The following is a 12,394-nucleotide window of genomic DNA, read 5'->3' on the forward strand; positions in this document are numbered from 1 at the left end:
CTTTTAGTTTTTATTCGAGTTCCTTTATAAATTCCGCAAAAATTACCCTAGTTCCTCTACAATACAATTCACCCCCTCTTGTATTGTTCATTCGAGTCAACAAAGTATTTCAACATTTCCGCCGGCGGCAGCTTATTGTTGCCAGAAAATGGAGACTAATATGAGTTCGATTCTTTAATTCAAATTTCGATAATTATACAACTTTTTGTCAAATTTAAAGGTCAGCTGACAAATTCTGGAGAAAATCCTGCATTTAGTCTCTCTCCTCTTACCTTTATTTAGTACTAGTACTTTTTATCCAAATTTGGAAATCTGATTGTAAATTGAAGGAATAAAAAGAACACCTAGAAAGTAGCTCATCGGAAACAAGCTGGGTTTATTTATGATGATAAGATGGGGTAATTCAAAGTTAATTGCAAATTAAGTGACAATTTGTGTTCTCTAAAAAAATTACATAATTTGTAAATCAACAAAAATACCCATCAAATGGATCAAAAACTATGAAAAATGAATATACAGATTAAGAGAACATCTAAGTTCATTTCGTTGATAAATGATTGTTGTTTATCAAATTGCAAAATTCTACTCCGTAAATACTAGTAAATACATAAATTTTTCTACTTGTCATAGTAAAACCGCTACTTGAGAGTTGAGATAGGGATTTGCCCCAAAATCTCTACTTCACTATTTCATGCCGGTGATATTAGGTTGATAAATGAATTATGTCCATCAATGAGATGAATTGGGTCTCCCTCAACCATCAAAACTATGAGTTTACAATTAAAGACATCAATATAAGCACTGATGTATTTAATTTACCACTTGCATTTATTTAGGCAATTATATAGTATACACTAATTACTAGACTTAAACTAAGCACAAGTAGTCAAACTATACAGTAGTCCATACATTTTTATACTTAATATTCCTATTATTTGAATTAGTCTTGATTTTTTTTATTTAATAGTAGGTGAGATTTGAGTATAATATATTTGAAGTGTTGTCTGGTTAAACCAATTTCAACTGTTATTTGCCATACCAAACACTCTTTCATTCTCTCAGCTCATTCTGAAACCAAACAATATGGATGTTGGAACCGTGTTGTCCGTTGCTCAAACTCTGTTTGCTTCTCTTCAATGTTCAGAGCTCAAAGAGTTGAGCTCCTTGTTCGGCTTTGGGTATAAATCTCAACTTGAAGAACTCCAAGAGACTGTCTCCACTGTCAAGGCTGTGCTCCAAGATGCTGAGATCAAGCAGGATCAGCTTTCTTCTGAAGCACAACTCTGGATTCAGAAGCTCAAGGATGCTGTTTATGATGCTGATGATTTGTTCGATGAGTTCGTCACTCTTGTTAAGCAGAAGCAGCTCATTAAGGGTGAGAAACTCTCCAAAAATGTGAATATCTTCTTTTCTCGTTACAATCCTATTAAGATAGCTTACTCAATGTCCCAAGAGGTGAAGAGAATTCGGAGGAAGTTAGATGCTATTGCCAAAAATCACTCTCAATTTGGCATTAGTATTGATCCTCAGCCTATCAGGAGGAGGAGGGAGGAGACATGTTCTTACATCTATGAGGGTAGTATCATTGGGAGAGAGGATGACTTGGAGAAACTTGTAGGTCATCTGTTGAATTGTTCTACCGTTCAACAAGATGTTTCTTTCCTCAGTATAGTGGGTATTGGAGGATTAGGGAAAACTGCTCTTGCCCAACTGGTGTATAATGATCCAAGGGTCACAAGTGCATTCCCATTGAGGTTGTGGACTTGTGTCTCTGATCATGATCAGGAGCAGTTGGATGTGGAAAGTATACTTGGTAAGATTTATGCTTCGACTGGTGAAAACCATGAGGAATCTACCATAGAAAGTTTACAAAGCAAACTTCGAGAAAAATTAACAAGCAGAAAATACTTGCTCGTTTTAGATGATGTATGGACTGAGAATCGCAATCACTGGCTTAAGCTTGAAGAGTTCTTATTGGGAGGTCTGAGAGGAAGTTGGGTTGTGGTAACAACATGGTCGCACAAGATGGCCCAAATTGTAGGAGGTGGTCGAACATATGAACTCCAAGGGTTGTTAAAGGAGAATTCATGGTCCTTGTTTAAGAAATTAGCATTTGGATCAGAACAATTAAGCCCCCACGACGATTTGTTGAAGATTGGCCGAGAGATTGTTGAAGGATGTGCCTGTGTCCCTCTTGCCATAAGAGTGGCAGGTAGTCTTCTGTATGGTCAAGACAAGAGTAGATGGATATCATTTCAGAAGATTGGGTTATTTAACTCTAGAGAAAGCCAAAAGGACATCATGCCTATACTCATGTTTAGTTATCATCAACTTGAATTGCCCCTCAAAAGTTGTTTCACATATTGTGCATTGTTCCCAAAAGACGCTGTCATACAGAAGGAGATTTTGATAAATCTTTGGTTGGCACAGGGCTATGTTGTTCCATTAGATGATGGTCAAAGTTTGGAAGACGCTGTTGAGGAATATTTTGCTATTCTGATGCAGAGATGCTTTTTTCAAGATGTAGAGCACGATGAATATGGTGAGATCATTTCATGTAAGATACACGATCTGATGCGTGATATTGCTCAAAATGTAGCAGGGAAGGAGATTTGTTTTACAAATTCTGTAAGAGACAACATGGATAGAAAAGTCCGGCATATTTCCCATGTAAGAATCGAACACTATCAATGCTCTTTTAATAAGACCCACATTTGTTCGTTTTTGGATACTGGCACATTGGAAGATCGTGTTGTAATTGACAAATCTTTTTTGAAGGCATTAGTAGCAAGTTGGGTGTGTTTGAGGGTGTTGGATTTGAGTAAATCAGGTATACAATGTTTGCCGCACTCAATAGGTGAATTGTTGCATTTAAGATATATAGATATTTCACACAATGTTCTTCTAGATGTGCTTCCTCAATCAATTACCAAATTATTTAATTTACAGACATTGAAATTAAATAGGTGTATATTCTTGAAAGAGTTGCCAAAAGATTTGATGAAGTTGGTTAACTTGAGGATATTGGATATAACTGATTGTAATAGCCTGACTAACATGCCAAAGGGCTTGAGTAAGTTGACTTGCCTTCGTGTGCTAAGTAAGTTTGTATTGGATGGATCAAAGGCAAGTCAGAAGCAATGGTTTGATCAGCTGGGAGAGCTAAAAAGACTTAATAGCCTGAAGGGTGAACTTTTTGTCCAAATCAATTTTGTAGAAAATGCCATAAAAGTTAAGGAAGATATAGATACGGAAGGAGCATATTTGAGGGGTAAGGAACATCTCAAACTTATTAGAATAAACTTTGATAATATGGGGATTGATGAAGAAGGAAGGAGATTAATGGAAGAGCTGCAACCACATCCGAATCTCAAGGGATTAGAGTTGGTTAGTTGTGTTGGCATGAGAATGCCGAGTTGGGCTAGGGAAAATAAGTTGGCGACCTCTCTCCCTAATCTTAATAGATTGCATCTTTACGATTGCGGGATGGAGGACTTGATATGCCTTGGGAATCTTCGTCATTTGGTATTCCTTAGAATTGTCAGATGTTATAATTTGAAGTACATTTTTTAAAAGAGTGCATTAGCAGGTGGCAGTGATCCGAATGGATTCTTTCCCCGCCTGAGAAAGCTAGATATGTGGCAGCTTCCAGAATTGCAAGGATGGACAAATTTCGGGGGGGGTGGGAAATAATAATCAGCTTTGTCTTGATATTAACAGCAACTTGAGCATGGCACCAATACCACTTCCTCAATTGAACTTTTTGGAGATATCAGATTGCCCTAACTTAAAATTGATTCTGCTATGTCCCAACTTAGTAGAACTGAATATCAATAAGTTCAATGAAAGACTCCAAATAATTGTGCATATTACGAAATTGGGGGATGAAAAGGCGGATGTAAGTGGCAGCAGTACTGGTTCTACTACTTTCTTATCTTCATCCTCTTCTTCAAATGATGTTTCCAAATTAAGGAAATTTAGTATAGATGATGTTCTATGGCTTAATTCGTTTCCCAGAGAAGTAATTCACTGTCTTGTTGAGCTGTGTATATTCCATAATTTTGAGTTGGAGAGTTTGAAAGAAGCTGGGGGTGTGTTCAGTAGCTGCTCGTCTTCCCTGCGATCCTTGGAAATTGGATATTGCTATCGTAAATTGAGGAGTCTTATTTCTGGAGGATTGGAACATCTCTCCGCCTTGGAGGCTTTATCAATGGGAAATTCCCTGTTTCTCATGGTGAGAAACGAAATTTGTTTCTCATGGGGGCATTTTCGTGAATAAATCAACAACTTTTTCATTATTGTGGGCTCCACAGTTGAGTAAAGTTGAATAAAGTTGTTGGTTTATTTACGAAAATGCCATGTGAGAAACAAGATTTGTTTCTCACCATGAGAAACTGGGGCATCCTCTTTATCAATCTCTAGTTGCCCTAATGTAAATTTTTTGGGAGAAGAGGAGGAAATGAACACTATTGGCATGCCATGGCCATCCTTTTCTCACTCCCTTTGTTACTTGAAATTGTATGATCTACCACAGCTTGTGGTTCTTCCAAATTGGATGCAATCTTTGGCAGCCCTCCATACCCTCGAAATTTGTGATTGCCAGGGATTGGAATCTATGCCGGATTGGATGCCTAAACTGACTTCCCTCAGGATACTTCGACTTTATCGCTGTTCTGAACGCCTCAAGGAAAGATGCCAACAACACACAGGGGAAGACTGGCCTCACATTAAGCACATCTCTTCCATTATATACAAACTACCATACTTCTGACATTATAATGATACAAATTTCGTACTTGGAAGTAATCATGGTATTTGTCAATGTAATCATTTACAAATTGCAAATTTGCAAACAGTTGATAGAGTTGGATGTATTTACAATATGCCAAATCTTTGCTTAAGTATCTTATTTTAATTAAACAGGTATGAGTAGAAAAGTATAATTTGCAGACTTAGAAGTTACATTGGTGTATTAAGTTAACAGTTTAGCCAAAAAAAATTGAGTTGAATAAACTAATCAGCTGAATGGAAAAATCTCAACATTGTTTCAGTGAGTTGCAAAGGACGTTATAAAATGATACAGAATGTTGTTTTGAAGGTAATGTTCTTAGGCAGTAGAGTTTGGTGCTTGAGAGGGGAGCCGCTCCAGAAAGAGATGAGATGACGTTATAAAATGATCAATATTTCAATTTAAACCTGTGTTCAGAGTTTAAATTGAAATATTGATCATGTGGTGCGGCGTTACATATTATATGTTTTCAGCCATTAAGTCTTGTATGAATTAGATACGATTATTGAACAAACTACATATTTTTCCATTAAAGCTGCTTCGGATGCATAATGTCCACTCTCATTAGCTACGGATGCATAATGCCCACTCCCATTAGCTACGGATAGAATGGAGTAGTAACAGTTTCTGGATACAAATTTAAAGTTTAGGAATCAGAGGCAAAATATAAGCTCCAATTCATATATAATACATTTTTTTTTTCTTTTTATAGATGTAAAAGAAGTATATATATATATCTACTTCTTTATTATATAATCATTTTGCAGCAAGATTAATCCCTGATACTGTACTATATATACTGTAAGTTGCTTGGATATATATTAGTAAACGCTAGTCTTATTAAACTAATACGAAGAAGTATAATTAATCAATAACCAGCTCATATCTACGTTTGATACTTGTGGATGCATTGACTTTGAAGGTTACACATATACTCAAGACTTGAGCATCAAATTAACCAAGGGGGAGTATATTGATCTATCTAGCCAAACACACAAATGTAATAATAAGACAGAGTTGAGTAATATTTGTGGCAAAGATGATGAAGCGAAACAATTATGGTATGGTTCTTCTACTATAATCCTTGCCATCTTATGTTGACAACCATTTGTGTACCAGCAGTTGCCCAAGGTGTCACTGCAGAGTTTAACAAGGGTTTTCGTGCACTCGACTGCCCTTGTTATCCAATTTGCCTTTGCAAGTGATTTTATTCTATATTTGGATTGACATTAGATGTAAGTTAAACTAGTAGGTTATTGCTATGTTCTTAAGGATGTCTCTGGCCTTCGTCGTCTGTTTGTTGTTATTTCCCTTTTTGTTTGCACTTTTCGCTTTAATGGCCTAGCCAAATTTTAATATATTTCCCTTTTCCGCGTTAAAGAAGAAGTAAGTGTTGGTTTTTATTTTTGGAAATCAAGATTTAAGACTTATTGAGAAGGCCCAGAAGTCTTCACGAGTCGATCTAGAATGCAAAAAAAGGAAAGTGGGTTTAATATTGTTCAAGTATTGTATTGCTAAATCTTATGTCTATCTTGGACACATGTACGTAGGTTGTATCAACTTCTTCTGAATTAAGATTAAGGTTAAACTAATCGTGATTCGAGCATAATTTAATAAGGAAAGTGCATTTCTATCTACCAAAATACATCTAAAAGCAAAAAATGGTAGTGGCACGTAGGGGAGTTGCACCTGATTAAGTAGTGCTGCTTCTTGGGCGGCCGTGTCATGGGGAGGCCATTGCCAGGCCGTGGATACCAAGGTTTAGCCACAATCAGGTGTGGAGTGTGTTGCAGCAAGTTATTTTTGGTGCTTTCATAATCGTCACTATGTCACAACTCACAAGCTGAGAAATCAAAAGTGGCCATCACTAGTCACTACAAGTTAGCAGTCCAATATTACTCCACATCTCTCTAACCTTAGCAGAGAGCTTCATCTTTCCCAAAGTTCATTCGATCAAACAAGATAAAAGAAAATTATAGCATACAAAGTTCATTCATCTTTCCCAAAGTTCATTCGATCAAACAAGATTTGTGCAAGATGGTCTCAACAAAGAATTGCTTACAAAGAAACACGATAAAAATAAAAATGGCAATCATTGATTATTGTATCAAAATTTAAAGGGTATCAACTATCCAAGCAGATCAAACTTGAAGTGTATCAGTATCAGTATGTATGGTATTAAAAAATGCAACAGAAAACTATCACTCTTGATGGAGTTAAATGTGCACTCACAATTCGCTTACTTTTTCTCTCATAAAAAAAGAGAAGGAAAAAAAAAATAGCTAAATGATTTTGTTATAAACTGGGAACCACAGAATTATAATGCTCACCCAGACCAAACGCATGCTTGTGGTATGATAGCTTGATACAAGAGTTCAATGAAGTAGAAGAACCATCAGTCTTGTACTCCTTGCCCATTTCAACATCAGGAAAGGACCCTGAAAATATAATTATATGTTTCTTCAAGCAATGTGTCAAGGCACCAAGCTCCAGTTGCCCACCCCAAGCTGCTGTTGTTTCCACCTCGTGACAGTAGTTTTCAAATCTCTGCGCCAGAGAATCGTCTGACTCTCCTTCAACCTCATTCTCTGATATGAAAAAGGGGAGAAATTCAGAGACATGATCAAGCATATAAGAAGCAACCATTTCTCGAAGCTGCTGGAAATTGTAAGGTGAAGAACCTCCTGACAAGTGAGCTAGCTGATCCTCCACAGCACGATAAAGGCAGTGGCCATCAGGTTTAATATCATTGATGGTCAATCCAAGTGGGTCTAGCTTCTTCTCCAATAACCCATCTTCAATCACTCTATCACTAGTGATGTTGCTTTGTTCCTCTTTTATTCTTTGTTCCCTTGCAGCTTCTTGCTGAGCTCTTTTCTCACGTCTCTTAACACTTTTACTAGGCTTGTGATTATCAGCACTACTGGCCACAGATACTCCAGCAATTGCTTTGACAAGTGTATCAAGGTTTCCTTTGTCATTTCCATTGCCAATTGTGCAGCTATTATAGCCCAGTGAAGAAAGTTCTTGTGCATGTTTATCTCTGAGATTTGCAGATAGCTTGGCTACTTCTTCCTCAACTTGCTTTTTCTTTGCTTTCTGTTCCGCTTTGCTACCTTTAGCTGCAGCCTTTTTCATCTCAACCTCTTTGTTCTGTAGCTGGGAAATTTCTTTCCTGTAATTAACAGAGGGTATTTGAAAAATGACAGTGAGATAACATTCTCTGATCCACAGGTTTGTATGCCCCAAAAGAAGGTAAACTAAATCTATTCCAATGAAAAAAAATAATTAAGGTTAAAAAAAGTATGCCAGCTTTCTATTATTTAGAACAATACCCTTTCCTATATTTCTTACACATGCCCCCCACTACCCACACTCTCTCATACTCAGTGTATATATATATAGTAATTATAACCATCATAAAAAGGATGGAGATAGTATTATTTTGAAGTATCAAATACAATTATAAGGAAATGCTCAATTTGTCCCTTGAGATAGGAAAATTTCCACTTTGTTAAACTATATTTTGTATATTTTCAGTTTTTTCACTATGGTAACCTAAGATACTATAATCAGTGACACTAACACTCCACAAAAATTTATGAACTTAGAAATGTTATTAAGGTTTTCTTTTAGAAAGGCAAAGTTGGCCTCAACAACACCAACTATAGCATGGGTGCATAAAGAAGCGCAACTTCAAACAGGTGCACTTTGGACCACAAACTATGCACCACACTACTCTGGTGGTTGTAGGGAGTCACAAATAGTGTTGTCTATGTCACAACTTGCATCCCCTTCAAGTTGTACAGCTCTTTACACCCAAGTCATAGTTGGTGTCTTTGAGGCCATACTTTTCTTTCAAAAATAATAATTTTGATAAGCCAATGAATGAAAAGGTTAACACTTAAATAACCTGTTATTTCCCTATTCTCCTTTCATGATCCAACTTACAAGATTCCAAATAAGATCTTGCATAACAAGTCACTATTTGACAGATATTTTAACAGTATTTGCATCAGGCCAATAGATTTATCATATTTACAATCTGAGGTGACTGAAGTGAAACTACTTCTACAATCTGCAGTGTTCAATGGTTAACGAAGTGAAACTGCTATGAATAATACAAAAACAGGGCACTAAAGTGAAAATGTTGGCATAACTCAAAAGTGCCAAAATGAAAAATTACCAAAATTCAAATATTTTTACGATAGAATTAAAAGATAATGAACTGCTGTTTCCAAAGACTAGAAAAAGCTATTTGAAAATAGCCACCAAAGACTTTATAACATTCATCAGTGACCCTACTGATTCAAAGAGCTCAGTGATTTATAAACCCAATAACCCTAATTAGAGTGCTATGAGATATTCGATCCTTTTTAATTTATAAAGATTTTTTTAAAAATAAATTTACAGACATAAATAGGAGTAACACTAAGATATACAAAATGACATATTCACATACTTGCAATATCTTGGATAGATCACATATAGAGTAAGTAGAACTAAAACTAATATGTGATATTTATTCATTGTAGACGAATATTTTTTTCAAAAGCCATCACTTCTATTTTTAATGATGAAAAAATATGAAGCTACTATCCCATCTTCAAAATAAGGAATGCTAATAACTACCATGCCAAAGAATTCAAAGAGAATAGACGGACACATACTCCCAACAAACCAAATTTGATTATCTGAAAGGGGCAGCAAAATGTAGAAAAGACTAAAAAAAATACTCCAGAATTGCCAAGGGAACATGCTTCTACTTTCCATAGTAGAACTAGAGAATAACATAGGATATCTAACAACAAATAGCTTTCCCAGGGGGGCAATGACTTTGGAAGAGAGAAGATTTACACTTAAACTTGCTCAATTCTAATAGACCAGGAATCGCTATTCACAAAATAGTGCTCAAAGCAATTCCTGTGGTAGTCAGAATATTGCTCAAAGCAATCGCTATGGTAGTCACATTGATAAGGAAACCTGAGCATAAGACTCCAGTCACATATTCTCTGAATAAATTATTCTACACTATGCTCACCACAAGTCCACAAACCACAAATTGTAAGATTTACAGAGTATAGTATCTTAGGCCCAGTCACCCACATTTGTAAACCAAACTATCAGCATAATGATCAATCCCAAAAAATAAAAAAGTACTAATTCACCCAATATTTACAATCTAGGAAACTAGGAAAGCATTACTGGACAGATCTATATCTTGCAAATGTTATTAAAAAAGTAGGCATTTAAAGAATAGGCTTTGTACATCAGATAGCTTTCAAAAGCATAACTCAAGAAAACACAAATGCTCCAGAGACTTCAGTTACAGTGCTCTCAACTTCTCAAGCATGACTACCTTGATTCAAAGAAAGATTGAAAAGTTTTTAAAGCTTCACTCATCAGGCAAGGTTTGGATTGGTGTAGCTCCTTCCAAAGGTAAATTCCACATTGGTCTGTATTAATTAAATAATCCTCACACCCAAGGGACTCAACTATCCAATCATTCAGGATAGTGGGGATTGGAATATGGTCCATCAATCCATGGTATAAGGTAAAATAATGGACTAGTTTACTAAAACAATCTAGTGAATTACTTATCTGTACCAAAACAACGTATTGACACAACAGAATATAAAAGGTTTTAATACTTCCATAATGCAGAAAAAATCCCTTATGAGATAAGGATTATAATAAGATCATAAGGACAAGGTAACTGAAGAGTTACACAGGACATAATCCCAGCGAAATGATCTACTACGTAAAATGGAGGCTTGTCACTAAAAGAGCATCTAAAGAACATTATAAAAAAGCATACGATTAGCTCTCTGCCTCAATCATATACGAAGTATGTAACCCCAGTGAAATGATTAACTGCATAAATAGTGGTTTGTCACTAAAAGAGCATCTATATAAATAACTAAATATATAGCACATAAGAAAATAACATCCTATCTATTGCTTAAATTGTTAATGGAATATAGAAAAATTTACCTGTGCCTTGAAAGCATTTCATCACGGGTTTCTTGTTTCTCCACAGGTACATTATCAAGGTTTTCTTGAGCTTCAGCAACCTCTATCTCATGGCTACCCTCCATCTTTTGACCTGTGCAACAGAATGATTAGTTTACCCAAGGTCTATGTGCCAAAACTTAAGACATAGAAAGACTGGAAAACAAGTATGAATAGCTGATAAAAACTTAGATGAGTAATGATTGTTGTAAATCACTACTAAATCAGTTATCTCATTCAAAAATGGAGCTAAAGAGGTATAGTTCATGCATACAACTTGGTTAATCTATGATAGTTCCTTATATAATCAATCATCATACCTCTAGTACATTTGTGATATTCATGTAAAAAATTTGCTTCAGCTTCTAATTAAAAAATAAAATCAATAGAAGTAGATGGTTATATAAACAGGTATAGGGCCGAGCCGAGTTGAACCAAGCTCGGCGAGTACGCTAGCACGTAAATTTAATCAAACTTGTATTCCCAAGCATTAATTTGTGCTAAAAAAAAGACCAACCTATCATTCTATAATCGAAACTACAATTCTCCGAGTATTAGTTTAACAAAAATAGATTTATACAATTAAGAAAAAAATTAATTGAGATTAATCTGCTCTTAATCTGAACCAGGTAACATCCTCTTCTTAATCACCTTAAGAACCCTTTTGAATTAAATAATAACTTAACTATTAACATCACTAATACTCAAAGTCTCCAAAAGAAGTGAATGTCCTTCAAAAACATTAAAAAAATTAAAACTTTCTTTTGACAATAATCTAACCATATACCCATTAGATTCTTATGAGTGAAATTTAAAAAATTCATCATAAATTTGCCAGATTATTCTAAATTCCATAAACTAATAATGACACAAAAAAAGTAGAATACATATCATATAATTTGTAATTTCATAGCAGAACTGTCCCAGAGCCTGCAACAATTAGCAACCAAATTTGACTATATCATCAAATTAGGCTTAAAAAAGAATGTAAAAATTCTTCTTGCTTAAGAATATGAATAGCAAATTCTAGCAACCACTCGCTTGTTATAATGTTTCATAATTACAGTAATTATAACCAATAGTTCAATAATCAACCTTAGAAGAACCCTAGATTGATATATTGACAATTAAAGTACCGATATAAACTAGATAGTATAATTGATATTCGATGTCAATAAATTTGAAAAAAAAGTTGAAAATATTTTACCTCGGAAGTTATTTCAATGGAGGAGAAAAAGCTCAGAGGCGGCTTCAATGGAGAATTCAGAGTACGCTTCCTTCAATGGAGGAGGGAGGGAGGGCGGGCTGCAGCAACGCAGCGGAAACGTGATAAAGCTCCAAAGGGTTAAAAAAAAATATTCTAGGTTCGTATTTTAGGTTCCGGGTAATCGGTATTGGAACCGGAAAGGAAGTCATGAATCTCATGATACATCACGGTTAGACACAAGTAAATACTTAATTTCGTAAATTATGATATTTTAATAGTACTACTAAGCCCTTTCGCAAAAAAATAAATAAATAAAATAAAATAAATAAAAGAGTACTATTAAGTCCCGGTTCACTTCATCTTAAAAAAAATAATATTAAGTAAAA

General features: G+C 35.2%; 2 protein-coding genes across 2 annotated transcripts; one reads left to right on the plus strand and one right to left on the minus strand.

The window, feature by feature from the left end:
* Positions 1-978: 978 nt before the first annotated feature.
* Positions 979-4,771, plus strand: LOC145632623 (putative disease resistance protein RGA1). Its single transcript, XM_081684975.1, has 3 exons — positions 979-3,569; positions 3,721-4,224; positions 4,423-4,771. The coding sequence occupies exons 1-3, from the start codon at positions 1,084-1,086 to the stop codon at positions 4,769-4,771; spliced, it is 3,339 nt and encodes a 1,112-aa protein (XP_081541101.1). The 5' UTR covers positions 979-1,083.
* Positions 4,772-6,865: 2,094 nt separating this feature from the next.
* Positions 6,866-12,173, minus strand: LOC145631939 (OVARIAN TUMOR DOMAIN-containing deubiquitinating enzyme 5-like). The gene is made up of 3 exons (XM_081684172.1): positions 12,009-12,173; positions 10,784-10,895; positions 6,866-7,964 (listed from the first exon to the last, which is right to left on the minus strand). The coding sequence occupies exons 2-3, from the start codon at positions 10,885-10,887 to the stop codon at positions 7,085-7,087; spliced, it is 984 nt and encodes a 327-aa protein (XP_081540298.1). The 5' UTR covers positions 10,888-10,895; positions 12,009-12,173; the 3' UTR covers positions 6,866-7,084.
* Between the last annotated feature and the right edge of the window lie 221 nt (positions 12,174-12,394).

The sequence above is a fragment of the Chenopodium album genome, chromosome 5 (assembly GCF_948465745.1).
Source record: "Chenopodium album chromosome 5, dcCheAlbu1.1, whole genome shotgun sequence".
Lineage (NCBI taxonomy): Eukaryota > Viridiplantae > Streptophyta > Magnoliopsida > Caryophyllales > Amaranthaceae > Chenopodium > Chenopodium album.

Excerpts from the sequence above, each read along its gene's own strand:
- LOC145632623 (XM_081684975.1), top strand. The coding sequence starts at position 1,084 with ATGGATGTTGGAACCGTGTTGTCCGTTGCTCAAACTCTGTTTGCTTCT. Across the intron at positions 3,570-3,720 it reads TATAATTTGAAGTACATTTT|CAACTTGAGCATGGCACCAA; the intron begins TTAAAAGAGTGC and ends TGATATTAACAG. Across the intron at positions 4,225-4,422 it reads TTATCAATGGGAAATTCCCT|TTGCCCTAATGTAAATTTTT; the intron begins GTTTCTCATGGT and ends ATCAATCTCTAG.
- LOC145631939 (XM_081684172.1), bottom strand. The coding sequence starts at position 10,887 with ATGGAGGGTAGCCATGAGATAGAGGTTGCTGAAGCTCAAGAAAACCTT. Across the intron at positions 7,965-10,783 it reads GAAATGCTTTCAAGGCACAG|GAAAGAAATTTCCCAGCTAC; the intron begins GTAAATTTTTCT and ends TGTTAATTACAG.